The 19577-nt window shown below is 35.8% G+C and overlaps 1 protein-coding gene across 1 annotated transcript in view; it reads right to left on the minus strand.

The window, feature by feature from the left end:
- Positions 1 to 2760: 2760 nt before the first annotated feature.
- Positions 2761 to 19577, minus strand: part of LOC119067766 — a 39369-nt gene continuing 22552 nt past the window's right edge. The window contains exons 2-5 of the mRNA XM_037170910.1: positions 5101 to 5520; positions 4787 to 5019; positions 4587 to 4727; positions 2761 to 3279 (exon numbers count right to left, since the gene is read on the minus strand). Of these exons, the coding sequence (XP_037026805.1) occupies positions 3102 to 3279; positions 4587 to 4727; positions 4787 to 5019; positions 5101 to 5520 (972 nt within the window). The 3' untranslated portion in view covers positions 2761 to 3101. The remainder of the gene's footprint in view (positions 3280 to 4586; positions 4728 to 4786; positions 5020 to 5100; positions 5521 to 19577) is intronic.

Below are 19577 nucleotides of genomic sequence, written 5' to 3' on the forward strand. Positions count from 1 at the left end.
ATTCAAAGTTACATGATTATTGAGTGATTGAATAAGCACTGTTGAAATCAGAAATAAATTAATAAAGAAAATTCGATCAAGTCCTTATATAAAGGAAAGGTTTTTCTTTGAGTTCGAACGAAGGTAGATCATACGAAATTCGCGGAATAGCCGTGAATAGTCAATTTTCGCAAGAGCAGGCAATAAACCAGAATACGTTGCATGCTGGGACGTAATTCATTGCTCTCGGACAAAATTTTGTTGAAATCGCAAACTCACTCGTGTTTTTGAGCAACAAGCCGGTAACTGTTTTACCGAAGCTTGTTGCTCAAAAACTTACTCGTGAGTTTGCTCGTATTACGAAATTGTGTCCTCGTGTAATGAATTACTTTCGCAGCATCCAACGTAATCTACTATTTTAGGAAATTTAAATTTTTGATCATATTGTCCATTAAAATATTATTCGTGGGAAGTGACAGATGACTGACTTGCCAACAGCGTCAAATACTGCAGTTCTGTGAAGTCGTGCTCAAATTCACAATCTATTCAATTGGGGTAAAATACAGTTTCGTTTTAAAAATACTTTAATTTTATATTATGAAGCAATTTATTATTTACACAAAAAAAAAACCTTTTTGGGGAGGCCTTTTACATAAAATTTTGTGTCTAATATAAAGTTCCTTTTTTTCTATTTTATAGCAAATAAATTCAAAATAATAAATTATAATCAACAATCGAAATGATTCAAAATAGTTTTTTGTTTTGTAAATGAAAAATGTAAATTGTATTCGTTACACGCAAAAAAAAAGTCGTACGGATAAAACGTACATTTCGACGATGAGACCAATGGTTGAGTTATCAGTACAATGTACGAATAAAACGTATATTGGAAATTTCGCTTTTTTTTTAATTTTTCTAGAAATAATGTTACTATATTTCGTCCTTTGCCCACTTTACAGATGTGAGATCGATTACTTTATATAAAACAAAGTGCTGGGTTTCTCAAACGCGAATGAAAAAAAAAAACATTGTCACTGGCGTGAATTGAACTGGGGACCTCTCGATCTTGAGTCAGTGACTTTCGCACTGAGCTAACTAGTTGTTGAGTTACGAACAGTTTACTTTGAAGAGTTCTTTTGTTTGTCATTTCCTTTTAAACATAGTAGAAAAAGGATGTAGTTTAGACGCAGTAAACTGATCTCATCATAAGAATGCAATTTTGGTGGGTTTCGTTTGTTTCTTTCGTTTTATTTGTTCCACGCGTGTTCCACCACATAGAAGTAGCGTTTGCCTTTACGCTTCTTCAATTCCACACGTTTGTGAGTGAAACGACACTCTTTACGCTTCTTTTGTTGACAACATGTGGAACGCTGTGGAACAATTAAAATTGTAGAATGCTAACCAATTGCAAACTTAAATTGAGTTGAGTTTAGCAACATTCAGGCAAATATTTTCTGATGATTAAACATTGAATTTCAGGCTCCCAAAAGAAGTCGAGTTTTCAAACTTTAAAAAATAATTATTATTGATAATTTATGAAATTTTCGCCACATGTTCCTTTAAAAATATAATGTACAGTTCATCTAGAACACATGATCATAGGATTCTCGGTAGATTTGTACATTTTATTATGCAATTGTAGCTATAGATCTGTTCCAAGGCCATACGAATTGTCAAATTTCATCCATAGACAACAGAACCTAAACAATTGCTCATGAAAAATGAGCTGTCACTATATATACGGGGCCTTAAAATTTCAGCGAAAAGCCAAGGTTATGTCGTCTATGGATGAAATCGTCGTGGTTCGGGTTGTCAAAGTTCGCGTTTACAGTTATTTGGAACAAACCTATTGAGCTAGAAAATCTGAGTACTTTTAAGCCAATATAATGACTGGTGAGACCGAATCCAAATATGTATTCTTGTTCTGAAATTTTCGAGTAAGTTAGAGTTGTTAAGGTCGGATGTTGTTGCAGTAATTATATTTTTTTAGGCTCCAAGAGATTGAAGGTTTTAATCAAAAATAGATCCGATTTTTTAGCCGCAACGCATCCATTTGTCAAGTCGGAATTCAATCATCACTTTTTTTAGATGTCGGATTTGGGCTTGTTGATTGGCAATGGCAACTCCGAATCCGATCAGAAACTTGTGAAAGTATAATGGTCTCATCAAAGGCCAGAGTTCAAAATTAAATACGCGTGATAAAATTAAATAATAGAATTCCATTTCCTACGCATTATAAGAACCTCTTTTTCTTGGATGAACTCTCATGGTTCTATTGGCAAGAAATTGATTTTCCGCGGTAATATTAAAATGAACGTTAAAATCGCGTTACATCTTTACGTCGAATTTTTTCAAAACATTGGTCGTTTCAAAGCAATCCAACAGCTTAGAAACCAAACGAGCAATACGACAATACAACAATTAATTGAAATGAATATTTAAATCGAATTGTTCTTTTAAATAATTTGTGAAACAATTCAGATATAACTTTTGACATCAACACCAAACATAATATTATTGTACGTCTTACATGTACACCATCCTACGTCTTAAACGTAAATCATGCTACGGCTAAAACGTACATTTCGACGATGAGACCAATGGTTGAGTTATCAGTACATTTAACGTATTATCTGTACATTTTTCGTTTTATGCGTACATCACTACGTCTAGTACGTAGAATGTACGTCTAAAATGTAGATTTTGTACGTCTTGAACGTACATCCGAAATTTCCTTTTTTTGCGTGTAGGAATAGATTTTGTAGAAATTAATTTCTTTTCTTTTTTTGGAAAATCAAATTAATATTAAATTTACCTAATGTTAATTTATACAATTTTGTTTATTTAATTTTGCTGATACATTTTGTAGGAATATAATGTTCTTGGATTCTATTAAGCTTCGTTTTGAGACAGTAGTATAGGGGAGAAAAGTAAAAGTAAAAAGTAAAATCAAATTTCCACACCGAAATCAATTCTAACCTGTAACATTTCACTTACTTTTTACTTTAAATTTCAACATTTTTTGCGACAAAATTCAATTTCGTCCGTTACTTTCACTGTCGTCATACAATTACACCACAGACACACACAAAAAAAAAGGAATTTAGTTTAATCATAAAGTTTTAAGCAACCTCCTGCTGCTGTTGAATTATATTTTCCCACTGAGCAATTAATCGATGAGATGAGGGTGCTTCGTCCGGTTCGACATTACACAATTGAGCAAGTGATAGTGCTGGTCTCATTCCTCCTCCGCCACCACCGCCACCACCATGACGATTGAATTGCGGGCTTGGCGAATCACTAAAAATATTTACTTTTTATTTTTTGTTGAAAACCCAGAATCACTACGGATATGTTGGTGAAATGAAAGCCAAGGAGGGTAGACCGCGATAACAGGACATTGTAAACGCGATGCATCTTCCACAAGAGGTGTTTTACAGCATCAATTATCTTTTATCAAACTCTACCGATAGAGTGAGATTTACTATTTCACTGAAAGATGTCGCTGCAGCAAAGCCAATGTCAACAGAAAAATAATTTTATTTTTTACTCGACGCACATGACTCTAGGACTCATAGGACTCTAGAACACTAATTAGTTTTTGAATCGGCCCTATATCGGCTTGGCTTGGAGACGGGAGTCTAAAATATAGTCTATACATATAAAACCCAACGTCGGTGCACTACGACGCCGCTCGGTGGATTTCGGAGCATCTCGGTGCACCTGGGAGCATCTCGGAGCATCTCGGTGCACCTGGGAGGATCTCGGAGCATCTCGGTGCACCTGGAAGCATCTCGGAGCACACAGCCTCCAACTGATGAGCTGGAAAGTCCTCCGAGGTCGTTTTTCAAAATCGACGTCCGGCGGATCGGCTGATGAGCCCAACGAGGCCGTTTTTCAAAATCGACCTCCGACGGATTAGCCGGTCACGGCCTTGGTTACGAGACAAATTCCGAAATTTATGACATGAAGACATGAAAAGGATATGATGAAACGATAGCAAACGTTTTTCAAACCCTTATCTCCAAGAAAATGTAGGACCGATTGTAAAAGTGATTACTGTTCCGGAGTCCTGAGGTGATGTACTAACGGCTAATGGATTAAAATCCGACGAATGAAAATTATTTATTTTTCTGTTGACATTAGTTTTGTTACAGCGACATCTTTCAGTGAAATAGTTAATCGCACTCTATCGGTAGGGTTGACATAGAATAGAGAAACGAGAACTGATTCCGTAATCATTCTCCCATCTCTTTTGGAACACATTGAAATTTAAAATTGAAATGTTCCAGTCAGTGTCGCCTTTGGACACTTTAGACGAGTACCCGTGGCGCCCGAAACAAAACTGGCTTCCAAAGTAAAAATTGGCGCTCAAAATGACACGAATAAAAATTTCATAATTTTTTAAAGTAGACGTTGCGCCCTAAAGGTTACTCGCTTCACTGGTTCTGATTGAAGCGAGCAAAATTCAATTCACCCATGGCGAATATGAACTAGAATTATTCGGAGTTTTCACTTTGGCGCTAAAATGCGAAAAAAATCCACTTTGGATATTCTCAGTGTCGTATAACCCTCTTCAAAATGAGACACGGGTTCGCAGTATTTACCTAGGCGAAAAACTCGAATTGTTATTAAGTGAATCACACAGTTCACCTATCGATTTGGAGGCTCGTAGTTTGCCCGGCGATGCGACATAAGTGCCTGGCGAATAGCAATGTTCATCGTCTGATTCTTCGCCGGAGTCATATCTGAAATGTAAGTGGAATCAGAAGTGTTCCCACGTTTATGTTGCTAGGTTTTCATTTACTCTACTGAATCGTCAACGTCATCGGACTGGCTGATCTTTGATGTATTCTGCCTTCGCAATCGTTTCAGCTCCGACTCTCTGGTCTTCAAATCACGTAATTCGTTTTGAATCTTCTCTTCAACAGGAACAAAACCTCGGCGCAATGGTCGACCTGCTTCGTCACGCTCGATAATTGGGGGTGTTACTTCATTGGATGGTGTAAATGTGGGTGGTCTGTTAAGGTCGATAGTAGTCTGTAAAAATGTAACGAAAATCATCGTTGATTATAGTCTGTCCACACCGGCCATTTTGCCTAAAACTTCAGGCGTCTTTACCATTAATGTATCCTTTGGCTTGTTGTTTCCGAGAGCAAACCTTCCCCTGGACGCTATAAATCGTTGCATAAGTCCTTTCTGTCCCGTAGACATGTTAAATCGCGCTGGCGTAAAGATCTGAGGCGTAGACATTGTTCTGGTCAAATTTGAGGTGGCATACAGTTTTGTCGATGTTGGATTGATGGTATTCGATCGAATATATTTGGTCTCCTTGATACCATTCGTCGAAACACCGTTAATGGGACTCGATGCTGACGACACCCCGGAATCATCTGATTGTGCCGAACTAACGTCGTTTTGTGCATTGTTATTCGCTTGCGATGCATCACCATTAACCAAAGCAATTTTTTCACGTAGTTCACGTTCGCGGCGAGCTACTTCATTGATTTCCTCTTGAATTCGTTTGAGGGGATCGTCTTTCTGTTAATTAGAAATGGGAAAATAAATTATTCAGATAAATTCAGTCAATGGTACTCTGTCAAGAATGGTGTTTTTACATCGAGAATATTGAATTTTTGATAAGAAAACAGATCAGAAATTTCCGACGAAAACTGGGCCATAATATATACGAATGGATACTAGGCTCCATCACTTGGTTGGGTCAGGTTGCTTGACTAAAAATATTTTCAATAGATTTTCGAATAAAAAAAAATTATATTTGACCGTTAGTTCCTTTCGCTCTATTCGTCCCACATACATAAGAGTAGCGACTCTCTTTAAATTTATTCCACAACATACGATTTTCTGAATATGGTCCCCAATGTTTGGAGCTTAAAGGTATAAAAGTTCGCAGGTACCACTAAAAAGCGCTGTCAAAAAAACTCGTGTCCGGCCCTCGCAAACTTATGCTTATGCCTTTATGCTTACTGAAGTTATCGTGTTACTTCGTTCGGAAAATATTTTCAGATCGTTCGACTTCATCGTTTTTTTTCAGTCGCCTGATAAATAGATGAACTTTGTCGTGACAAAATATTGTTCCTAACTTATCCTAAAAGGCTTCTTAGAGAATTCAATTCTAGAGGTCCGCTTAGTGAAATTATCGTTACGGATATATATCAAGTGATTTTCGGTCATAAGTCAAACTTTCAGTCAAAACAACAAGCATAATAAATGAGTTGGATAAGTGTTAGAGGTTCCAGTTTGCGGTGAGGAATAAAAGCAGTTATACAAAAAAGTGATGTTTATTCAATCGCTGATTCTAACAGAATAAACATAAAAAAACTGTCTTTCCTCAAGTGCCAACTTGATTGATTTAACTCAATTGGAATTTATGAGAATGCTAAGTTCAATCTTCAACACTTCTTCTCATTCCCATAAATTCTACCACTTGAATAAATATCATCCTCCGTTGCATAGCGACAACATAATAAATCAAATTTTATCTTAAGTCTTCGTCTCCGTTAACTTCCTCCTTAACCAGAACCATACGGACCAGCTTCTCCATCATAACCATACACTCCGCCGTACGAAGAACTATCGAAGCCATCACATGCAACTTTGCCACTAACGACCGACTCTGCGGCGACCGATTTCTCAACCATTGTCCCAATAAATCTTCCACCTTCGTCTTATTGCCTTCCGTCTTCGTCTTCCGCCTTCTGTTTTCTTACTTTGTTCTGTTTATCATCCTCTCCTCCATCTTCTTCTTCTTCTTTTGTCTTCTTCTTTTGTCTTCTTCTTCTCTTATAGTTTTCTTCTTCTTTTGTATCCTTTTTCTTTTGCTCAAACTTTGTTGCTCTCCGCTCAAGTTCTGTTGCTCAAACTCTGTTCCACTTTCTTCTCTTTTCTTTTCCTTTCTTTTCTTTTCTTTTCTTTTCTTTTCTTTCGTCCGGTAAACTTTGCCAATGTCATTGCCGTAAATAACACTTGTTTCTTGTTCTTTCATTGCTCGCAATCCATTCTTTCGTCCATTGTTAGTACTGTCGTCAACGTTCTTTCCTTTCCAAATCATATTCCAAATCCTACTCCGTTTTCAGTCCATGTCAGCATACTTTCATTCTCGATTTTATTTCCATCTTCATCTTCTACTTTTCACTGCCCTATCCCCGATCTGGGCCCATAACCTGTTAGAGGTTCCAGTTTGCGGTGAGGAATAAAAACAGTGATACAAAAAGTGATGTTTATTCAATCGCTGATTCTAACAGAATAAACATAAAAACTGTCTTTCCTCAAGTGCCAACTTGATTGATTTAACTCAATTAGAATTTATGAGAATGCTAAGTTCAATCTTCAACAATAAGTGCAATATTGCATCCACTGACGACTACTTACGATCCACACAGGAGATAGTTCGTATATTAGTCACATCATGCAAAAAAGCAAATTGTCTCGCTTCTCTTACATACTCAATGGTCATATTAATTTTGATTATATCGATTTTGTGAATAAAATATCGTTTCAATGTTGTCATGTCCCGACAATTACACGATCACACACAACATCCACAGCATATTTTAAAACGAAATGTTCATGCTAAACAGCTATGCACAATAAAGAAGACGACGAGACAAAAAAAATTATTTAAAAAGTGAGCATTTAAAAGATACGATTATGACAATATGTGCTGAGTCATTGGACAATAAATCTTCTTGAATGTAAAATACGGCGATAAACCTTCTTGTAAAAGGTTAACTACGTGATAGAATTTTTACCGAATGCAGAACGAAAAGTATAACATTAAAACCGTCACCACGCATCATTTAACTGCGTTTATGAGTTAAAGATGGTAATTTTAAGAACTGACTTCCATTACAGCGGACAACTTGTTTTTTTAAATTCAATTTTGGTATGTCTTTACAGTACTTGAATTAGATAATTTACTCAATATTGTTGTGTCCAGAGTAACTGAACACATTTTGAGTAATTTTATTTTAAAAAAAAAACATTTTTTTTGTAGACTACTTAACAGGCTGTATTTCTTCCATGAAAACAACATAACCGCACAATTATCTCTAATTAATTTTATACCCTAAGGAGTCGTCCTTAGCCATGGGACGGTCTTTTATTGAATGACACCTAACACAAGATCCGTTAATTATTGTAAAAACTGTAGTTAGTAAGCGACACATTTCCTTTATAATAACCAAACCAACTATCGACGAAATAATGTTAATGATCTCCAATGAATGTTCTATATTAAATAAACGAATCGGTTGTAAAATCGCGCGAATTTAATTTCACGGCCAATGTATATTGTGCAGCGCATATGATTTTTATAGCATAATGGTGGATAAAATGAAACATTTCAATGTTTTATCAACAAATAATTTCTTCCGAACTCAACAACTTGATTAAATTTTATATTTTCAGCATATTGTTTTTCCACACCGGGTCAGTTAATGTGTTTCTGTCATCAATCTAACCTTGTTCACGTTTTATGTTACTAGTAGAGAACAAAAGTACATGATTTAGGTGTCTGCCCCAATGACATTAGAAAAATTGCAAAATAAACGGTTTTGTGCCATAGGACCATAATTCGACGTTTTTCGTTATACTAAAGTTTTCGGTTTTTAGCCCCGTACGAAGTACGAAGGGGCTTATAGGATTACGATGCCGTGTGTAATTGATGGAATTCGAAGCAGACGGTAAGGGCAAAGTGTTTGCCTATGTTCATAGATGACGAATCCGCAATAAAAATTTGGGCCGTCTGTCCGTCTGTCTGTCACGTCGATATCTTGAGTAAATCAAATCCGATTTCAAAATTATTTTTTTTCCCTGAAAGATAGTCAAAATAGTGAGGCTAAGTTCGAAGATGGGCATATTCGGGTCGGCCCTTCGTGAGTTAGGGCCACCTAAGTGATTTAAGGTCTTTTGGTGATATTTATGGCAAAATAAACGATAAACGATAAACGAAAATAAAATGTAAATGACACGGCAAATGATAGGTATTGTCAATACCAATCCAGGAAAAAAAAGTTTTTTAAAATCGGGTGAGTGGACCGTGAGTTAGGGCCTTAGAAGTGAAAAGCTACTAGGGCCCTATGTGTATTTTACATAGAACTCGAGCAAATTTAATCCGTTTTTCGTAATTTTTGTTTCATTTGGAAGGTAATCGAACGCCGAATAGAAAGTTGTTGAAAAAAAATTAAATTTGGGTCCTCGGACTAAGGCCACTACTAGGGCCCTATGTGTATTTTACATTGAACTCGAGTAAATTTCATTCGTTTTTCGTAATTTTTCTGTCATTTGGAAGGTAATCAAAGGCCGAATAGAATGTTGTTGAAAAAAAAAATTAAATTTGGGTCCTTGGACTAAGGCCGCTACTAGGGCCCTATGCGTATTTCACATACAACTCGAGTAAATTTCATCCGTTTTTCGTAATTTTTGTTTCATTTGAAAGATAATCGAACACCGAATAGAATGTTGTTGAAAAAAAATTAAATTTGGGTCCTTGGACTAAGGCCGTTACTAGGGCCCTATGTGTATTTTACATATAACTCGAGCAAATTTCATCCGTTTTTCGTAATTTTTGTTTCATTTGGAAGGTAATCAAAGGCCGAATAGAATGTTGTTGAAAAAAAATTAAATTTGGGTCCTCGGACTAAGGCCACTACTAGGGCCCTATGTGTATTTTACATTGAACTCGAGTAAATTTCATTCGTTTTTCGTAATTTTTCTGTCATTTGGAAGGTAATCAAAGGCCGAATAGAATGTTGTTGAAAAAAAAATTAAATTTGGGTCCTCGGACTAAGGCCGCTACTAGGGCCCTATGTGTATTTTACATATAACTCGAGCAAATTTCATCCGTTTTTCGTAATTTTTGTTTCATTTGGAAGGTAATCAAAGGCCGAATAGAATGTTGTTGAAAAAAAAATTAAATTTGGGTCCTTGGACTAAGGCCGTTACTAGGGCCCTATGTGTATTTTACATATAACTCGAGCAAATTTCATCCGTTTTTCGTAATTTTTGTTTCATTTGGAAGGTAATCAAAGGCCGAATAGAATGTTGTTGAAAAAAAATTAAATTTGGGTCCTTGGACTAAGGCCGTTACTAGGGCCCTATGTGTATTTTACATATAACTCGAGCAAATTTCATCCGTTTTTCGTAATTTTTGTTTCATTTGGAAGGTAATCAAAGGCCGAATAGAATGTTGTTGAAAAAAAAATTAAATTTGGGTCCTTGGACTAAGGCCGTTACTAGGGCCCTATGTGTATTTTACATATAACTCGAGCAAATTTCATCCGTTTTTCGTAATTTTTGTTTCATTTGGAAGGTGATCAAAGGCCGAATAGAATGTAGTTGAAAAAAAAAATTAAATTTGGATCCTCGGACTGAGGCCGATACTAGGCCCTTTGTGTATTTATACTCAAAAAAAAAAATTTTACGGCGATTTGAAATTTTTGTTCCATTTGAAAGGAACGTCGTACGGGGCTTTGTAATTGCGCTATGCGCATTCCATAATAATTTTACTTTAACTACTTTAACCGGCGCATAGGCTTACGGTCAAAGTAGGGTGACAGACGCACTAGGGTCACGTACGCAATAGATATACGGGTGTGTACGGGGCTCAGTCGCAGCAAACGCTCCGACTGTTCTGATGGCTCGTTTTATTTACCTTTCACAGCGATGTATGCGCGACCGAAAAACTAACTTTGGATTTTCATCAGTTATTTACGTACTTGTTTTAGAAGAATGATATCACACTTCGTTCAGGATACAACTCGGGAAATTATCTCAAATCAACCGTTCCAAACAGGTACGTATACAATCGAAGAAAAAAATGAAAAATTGCCCTATTTTTCGGTCCCGTCACATGAAAATATAGTCTGTTTTTATGTGGCAAGAAAGTAGTACATTACCAGTGAAGTAATTTGAAGCCCTCGGATACTTTTACTAATCTGGATACGAGATATCAAATTATTTCACGTGTAAAGTACAACATTTTACTTTACGAGCGAGGGAAAAGGTTTTTACTGGTGGGGGAATAGCCACAAAGTAAATACTACTTCGTGAGTCGTCAAAGTTGACTATGAGAAATTGAGTGGATCTTTGAAAATCATCTGAGAAATGTTTGGGCCGTGGATGTTTGTTTGGCCTGTTGTTTGGTATAAGATTGAGGCTAAATGGTGAAAATGTGAAAATTTCTGGTGTAAAAGCTTCGGGTTACCCGATCCGGACCTGATCCATTTTAGGTTCAGGTTTGGTACGGGTTAAATCCTAAAGTAAAATTTCAGATTCGGGTGGAGCCGATTCGGGGCGGCACATGATGTGTATATTGTTACACTTGGCCTGGGGCCTCGAGAGAGACAATCTAGTGCCTAAAAAAGTATTTATCATATAAATAACTATTTTCCCTGATTTCTTGGTGGTCTTCCCCATAATTGAGAGTGATATCGCCAAATCTTCAGGTGATTTTTTTAACTTTGGGAACAAGCGGTCTCCGATTTTAATGAGTGATAGCTCGTTGGATTCGTCTTTCAATTCTAGGAAACACGTATCTTTCACTTTTTCTGTGAAAAGCGTTCAGAAGTGAAGACATGTCAGAGGGTACCGAAAACAGTTTTTCGGCAATAACGCAAGAAAAAATGATTTTAAATTGTTGTAATGTTGTACGAATGTCGGCCTTGGAAAGACCTACAGGTAGAGTATACGCACCGCTTGGTGCGAATAGATCCACTAGAGTTACGCTTTTCACAGAAAACATTTTTTTTTAGAAAAAGTGAAAGAATTGAAAGACGAATCCAACGAGCTATCACTCATTAAAATCGGAGACCGCTTGTTCCCTTAACCACCTGAAGATTTGGCGATATCACTCTTAATAGTTGAATCGGTCTCACAGATGCAGAATGTTCCACATATAATACGATGTTCATGAGTTACTCATGTATACTCGGCATATGGCAAATATTTTCCGTTATTTATTCGAACAACTATACTTTACAATACCTCAGACTCTTTCCATTGGTATACTATAATTCCAACAAGTCGGATTTGCAATAAAACCGAACAGATAAAATGAATATAATAATTTCGTTTAAACGTTCGGTTCATTTATCGGGAGGAAAAAACCTCAATTTGCCGTTCATTTTTCATATTTCTGTTTTATATAAAAGTAAATCAATACAAATTTTTGTAGATTATTTGTAAAAAGAAAGAAATCGTATTATAAATGCAAAAGCTGTAATAATTGCCTTCACATCTCAATATTATTATAATCAATATTTGTGTTCGGAATGGGTATACATTTCAAGAGTACATTATGAATGTAGTGTTGTTTGCTAAAGAAGAAAGTGGTACAACAGCATGCCACAGGCCAGACGTAGAAAACAAAACAAAAGAACCGTAAACTCAGACATAAAAAATATTTTTGGTTAAAATAAAATTGTAATTTTACTTTTCTGTTATAACATTCACACACAACGAACGGTGTGTGTACAAAATAATACCATACGTTCTGAATGAAAGACCAAAAAGAGTTTTAAAAAGCATAACGCAAAAATCCATCAAAAGATCAATTGGTCAGACTGGCACAATGAACGTGAAAATATTTTTACGGATGAAAAAGTGTTAAAGATTGAGACGAACATTCGAAACTTGATTTATTTCTTTCTATTATCAGAATCCCAACAAAAATCTCTTCGAGAAAAGTGTGACGCAGTCTTTGAAATACAATTTCTAAAATGAATGATATCGCTAGAGTTGACGCTTTCAGCTTCGTTACGCAAAAATTAAATTTTACACCCAATTAGTTCAAACAAGCTGGCCTAGGTTTTCTCATCATCTGCAAAATAATTTTTACAAAAAAAAATTTAGACTGGAAACAACCAAAATTTTACCAAAAAAATCTGCGTCGCATGTGGCAGATAAATTTTCTTGTCGGTCTGTTCCTGAACATCTGCCACTTTGCGACGCAGATTTTTTTGGTAAAATTTTGGTTGTTTCCAGTCTAAATTTTTTTTTGTAAAAATTATTTGGCAGATGATGAGAAAACCTAGGCCAGCTTGTTTGAACTAATTGGGTGTAAAATTTAATTTTTGCGTAACGAAGCTGAAAGCGTCAACTCTAGCGATATCATTCATTTTAGAAATTGTATTTCAAAGACTGCGTCACACTTTTCTCGAAGAGATTTTTGTTGGGATATCAGTCGTTTTAGAAGTGTAGTCAACACTGCTTTTTATAACAGTTTACAGTTTTAATTCAAAAATTTTACGAAAATCGAAAATTTGACGAAATTCGAAAATTTGAGGAAATTTGACGAAATTCGAAAATTTGACGAAATTCGAAAATTTGACAAAATTTGAAAATTTGACGAAATTTGAAAATTTGACGAAATTCGAAAATTTGACGAAATTTGACGAAATTCGAAAATTTGACGAAATTCGAAAATTTGACTAAATTCGAAAATTTGACGAAATTCGAAAATTTGACGAAAATCGAAAATTTGACGAAGAAAGTAATTCTCTATCTGCCACCATTCAAGAATTATCTCCAAAACCCCAATTGACCCACCCATTTCCAACTTTCGACATGTTTCACATATGCCCCTCTGTTCTACTCGTAAAACTCTGAGACTTTGCCGAAGAAAGTAATTCTCTATCTCTCATAACCCAAAAAAATATTAGTCCTTTCATCCTCCGCTCGAGTAGCTCAAAATTTGGTCCCTCTAATCACTCTAGCTCAAACGAATCTGCCCCGATTTTTTTAATTATTTTTTTGTTCGAATCGTGTTACGAATACCTTTCATTTGATGGGTCGCACGCCTCTGTAGGTTTCAATACAGCTAAGCTACAGCGGAAAACGCGTTCCCGACCTTCGAAAACCACACTCAGAAACAACTTCGAGGTTTTTCCTGGGGTAATGGCGTATCACATTTTCATTTTTATGCCCACCCTGAGGTTCCTGCAAAATTTCATGGAGATTGGCTGACTAGTTTCCGAGATCGACCGTCGATAGATAGACAGATAGATAGAAACATACAGAGTAAGTTGAAAGATTTTGATTGTTTGGAAAACGTTAATTTGGTGCATTTTCTATCAAAATGACCAACTTCAAAACGATGTATCTCCGGCAATTTTAAAGTTACATAGTCGAGTGATAGCTCGTTTTGCTCGTATTTGAAGCGCGAATAAGATAGAATAAGATTTGTGGTGATACAGGCCAAAGGAAAGGAACTTAAATTCTCGCCTATATATAGTTGTCGCGTCTCAAAAAATTTTCTTCGTTCTTTTTTTGGAAGTTAGACTGCGTCAAGTCCTCCGCTATCGCTCCGGACATGATCCACAGTTTTTAATTTACTTTTTGGATGAGTCAAAGCATTGGCACAAGCAAATAACACAAATGATGAATGGAGCGTAGTTCAAATATAAACATGGAGTCAATGGTGATAATTTTGCGTCTGAAATAATTGTCGATCAACAATCAACACTCCACGACTTTTTGTGTATTCGCATGTTTTGCATGCGACTTTTTCATTAACGTGAACTTGATTTAGTAGCATTTCGATCCATAAATTTTAAGATCAATGAACTCAATGTGATAACATCGGCATGAAAATGGTCACAGATTTAAGCGAAGTGTAAAGCAAATATTAAAGGAGTTCTATGTCTTTATCGAATCAACTGGACTGATAAGAAATTGCTGTCAAGGAAATAAAGGCGACCTCTTACAACCTTAATAGTCCTTGATGCAGAACTTATTATTGGGAATTTTGGCCCTAAAGCGCATTAAATTACCTTTCAAATGATATCTCACACGACCATGTACGTTTTGTGTACCTCGAGAAATTTCAGTAAGAACAGTGTAAGTCTTCGGTTGAAAACTTCAACTGCACATATTTCAGTGTCAATAAGTCCTTATTCGCCTCAATAGTACGTGTGATTACCTTTCTAATGACACCCCACACGACCGATGAGGCGACATAACTACACGGTCAATATCGTCAGGAACGATATTATCGTTTTTTAGACGATAGTATCGTCCAAAAAACGATATTATCGTCCAAAAAAATTTCATCCAGGACGATAAAATCGTCTAAAATTATAAATTTTAAAATATTTTCAGGACGATATTATCGTTTTCTTGACGATAATATCGTTTAAAAAACGATATTATCATTCAAAAAACGATAATATCGTCCTGGATGAAAATATCCGCTGGACGATATTATCGTTATTTTCTTTTTCTGAACAAATTTATCGTTATTTTGGACGATATTATCGTCCTGGGCGATAATTTTTGGGACGATAATATCGTTTTTAATTAATTTATTTTTTTAAATTTGAGACGATAATATCGTCCAGGATGATAATATCGTTTTTAATTTATTTAAAATAAAAATTCTAGACGATAATATCGTCCTGCGCGATATTATCGTTCTGGATGGTTGTTGAAGACGAAACACAAAAACTTATAGATAAACACCTTTTTATAGACGGCAAATATATATTAAAAATTGGTTCATTTGGTTCCGTAAATTTAAATTTCATATAGAAAAATTACACAGATTAATTATGAGACGATGCGATATTATCGTTTTTTTGGACGATACTATCGTTCCTGACGATATTGACGGTGTGGAAATGTCCCGCCACCCACACGACCCTGTACGGCTCGCGTAACTGGAGAAATTTTTGTAAGAAAAGTGCAAGTTTTCGGTTTTTGGGCACCTTTCACCAGCCACACAAACTTCGAAGAATTTTTTCGAAAGTGGTTTTGGCTTCTAGGGTCGAATACCTTTCTAAGCACATATAAAAAAGTCCACTGGAAAATGCGTCCGATATCGGTAGGCTGTTTTTCAAAAGAATCCCTCTGTATCGAAAATTCAAATTTCCTAACAAATGATTTTGATTTTCAAATTTCGTATTTCAATAGACCGACTCACAGTGCCAGCGCCGATTTTTTCGGTAGTGACGAGAACAACTTCTACAATCTATTGACTGGTTAACGAAGAATTACTGTACGAGCTCTAAGAGATTTGCGTTTACAACGAAAAAACTGAACAAACTTCAAAGATTTTTGTGCTAGCACAAATAATTTGTTCTATCACAAAATTATCAAAATATTTAATTTGTACGGATTAAGTGTAGCCGTTTAGATGCCTAAAGTTACTATTTTTAGCCCCGTACGAAGTACAAAGGGGCTTATAGGATTACGATGCCGTGTGTAATTGATGGAATTCGAAGCAGACGGTAAGGGCAAAGTGTTTGCCTATGTTCATAGATGACGAATCCGCAATAAAAATTTTGTCTGTCCGTCTGTCACGTCGATATCTTGAGTAAATCAAATCCGATTTTTTTTTCCCTGAAAGATAGTCGAAATAGTGAGGCTAAGTTCGAAGATGGGCATATTCGGGTCGGCCCTTCGTGAGTTAGGGCCACCTAAGTGATTTAAGGTCTTTTGGTGATATTTATGGCAAAATAAACGATGGAAATGTAAATGACACAGCAAATGATAGGTATTGTCAATACCAATCCAGGAAAAAAAAGTTTTTTTAAATCGGGTGAGTGGACCGTGAGTGAGGGCCTTAGAAGTGAAATGCTACTAGGGCCCTATGTATATTTTACATATAACTCGAGTAAATTTCATCCGTTTTTCGTAATTTTTGTTTCATTTGGAAGGTAATCAAAGGCCGAATAGAATGTAGTTGAAAAAAAAATTAAATTTGGGTCCTTGGACTAAGGCCACTACTGGGTCCCTATGTGTATTTTACATTTAACTCGAGCAAATTTCATCCGTTTTTCGTAATTTTTGTTTCATTTGGGAGGTAATCAAAGGCCGAATAGAATGTAGTTGAAAAAAAAATTAAATTTGGGTCCTCGGACTGAGGCCGATACTAGGGCCCTATGTGTATTTTACATATAACTCGAGCAAATTTCATTCGTTTTTCGTAATTTTTGTTTCATTTGGAAGGTAATCAAAGGCCGAATAGAATGTAGTTGAAAAAAAAATTAAATTTGGGTCCTCGGACTGAGGCCGATACTAGGGCCCTATGTGTATTTTACATATAACTCGAGCAAATTTCATCCGTTTTTCGTAATTTTTGTTTCATTTGGAAGGTAATCAAAGGCCGAATAGAATGTAGTTGAAAAAAAAATTAAATTTGGGTCCTTGGACTAAGGCCACTACTGGGTCCCTATGTGTATTTTACATTTAACTCGAGCAAATTTCATCCGTTTTTCGTAATTTTTGTTTCATTTGGGAGGTAATCAAAGGCCGAATAGAATGTAGTTGAAAAAAAAATTAAATTTGGGTCCTCGGACTGAGGCCGATACTAGGGCCCTATGTGTATTTTACATATAACTCGAGCAAATTTCATTCGTTTTTCGTAATTTTTGTTTCATTTGGAAGGTAATCAAAGGCCGAATAGAATGTAGTTGAAAAAAAAATTAAATTTGGGTCCTCGGACTGAGGCCGATACTAGGGCCCTATGTGTATTTTACATATAACTCGAGCAAATTTCATCCGTTTTTCGTAATTTTTGTTTCATTTGGAAGGTAATCAAAGGCCGAATAGAATGTAGTTGAAAAAAATTTTAAATTTGGGTCCTCGGACTGAGGCCGATACTAGGCCCTTCAAAAAATACAATTTTAGGGCGATTTGAAATTTTTGTTTCATTTGAAATGAACGTCGTACGGGGCTTCGTAATTGCGCTATGCGCAATTTGTAAGATGTACACATTACATAATAATTTTACTTTAACTACATTAACCGGCGCAATAGGCTTACGGTCAAAGTAGGGTGACAGACGCACTAGGGTCACGTACGCAATAGATATACGGGTTTGTACGGGGCTCAGTCGCAGCTAGCGCTCCGACTGTTCTAATGGCTCGTTTAAAGGATACAAATGCTGCTGCTGCTTTTCACGATGTTTTTTTTTATGATTGAGCATTTGATGAAACATGCTGCGACAAAAAAAAACAAATCTTCTCACTCTATGATGCAATACCTCTTGGCCAAAATTACAGCCACTCATTTACCAACAGTCCAACAGTTCAGGCCTTAAAGTAAGACAAAGAGTACGTCACACAAATCAGCTAAAATTTTGGAGAGAATTTCTTTTTAATGATGATAATGCTGTCTTGGAACTTGGAGGTATTGGTTATGGTTCATTATTTATTTATTTTTTTCTTCTTTCTTTTATTATGGAAGGTTGATTATAAAATGTAGATAATTAACGTTCCAGGTCAAAAAGAAGTTTACGGTTTAATGACATTGTTTAGAAATTCGAAAATAACAATAATGATCGCAGTATATTTAGAATTCAGGCTAATAAGGTGATTATTATATATTTTCCATTTGGTTGTAATGGCTGTTATGACCGTTATATACATGGTTACATTATGGTTCATATACTAATATGAGAACTTTTGCAAATCTATTGTTTGAGTGTACATAATGCATGTGGTATATATATAGATCTATACTCATTCAGAACTCATTCATACGCAATGAGGTGTAGTAATTGTTAAAGATTTGCTGAATCTCCGAGAAGGAAACATACGGGTCTTTTACATTTTCAAACTATGCTTAATGCACACACATATATACGCGATGATTGAAGTTGCATTGTAGTTCGTTTAATATGCAAAATTATGTTGTAATATGGTACCGCAAAGTGGATAAGAACAAAAACACTTCTACAATAAGATTATTCTCATAAGTTCGTTTTACTGTTCCGTGTAACTTTGTTACTTTAACATTAGATTAATAGACTTGAGTTAGCGCAAACTTTCTTTGATGTAAATGTGGAATTGCTTTTTATTTTACGTATAGCCTAAAAAAAATCGACTCAGAGTTATGCAGATTGTAAATTAGAAATTGTTTGATGGTAAATATTGGTAATTGCGTGGAGAAAATTGAAAGGAAACTGTTTTCTATTATGCATTCACAACGGTCGCAACGGAAATTAGAATTGACGATAAATTACCCTCGAAAAAACTAACTAAGAGATTTTCCCAAATAATTCTTCGATTTTTCCTACATTTCTACGAATTTCCCAAATTTATTCCAATGTGGAATCGTGGCCCTACGTTAGTGAAGGGCCGTGACGCAAGTCCGTTCACACTGAAAAATTTGACAAAAAAAAAATTTCCGTAGGACTGAGGAATCATGGCCCTACGTTAGTGAAGGGCCGTGACGCAGGTCCGTTCACACTGAAAAATTTGAGAATTTTTTTTTCCGTAGAACTGAGGAACAACACAACTTTTTTGACTTCCCCCCCCCCCTGCTCCTACTACCCCCACTTATTTTATTCGCAATCTAGGCGTCTATACGAGTTCAACGAGCTATCACACGCCTCATAAGGTTAAGATTTGGCCGAGATATTAAATTTCAAAACTTGAAAATTTGTATGAAGAAATTGATTTCCATTCATTTTGAAATAGATGAATTTTACCAACCTTTGTCACTTTGTTACAACGAAACTTTTGAATTTACCGGTGGATTCGGCTGAATCATGGTATGTCAAGAACGTAATTCTAAGAAACTAATTTGACGGAATTTTCATAAAAGCTTATAATTTCGGAGCTATAATCGTTTTA

This window comes from Bradysia coprophila (genome assembly GCF_014529535.1).
Source record: "Bradysia coprophila strain Holo2 chromosome X unlocalized genomic scaffold, BU_Bcop_v1 contig_128, whole genome shotgun sequence".
NCBI lineage: Eukaryota > Metazoa > Arthropoda > Insecta > Diptera > Sciaridae > Bradysia > Bradysia coprophila.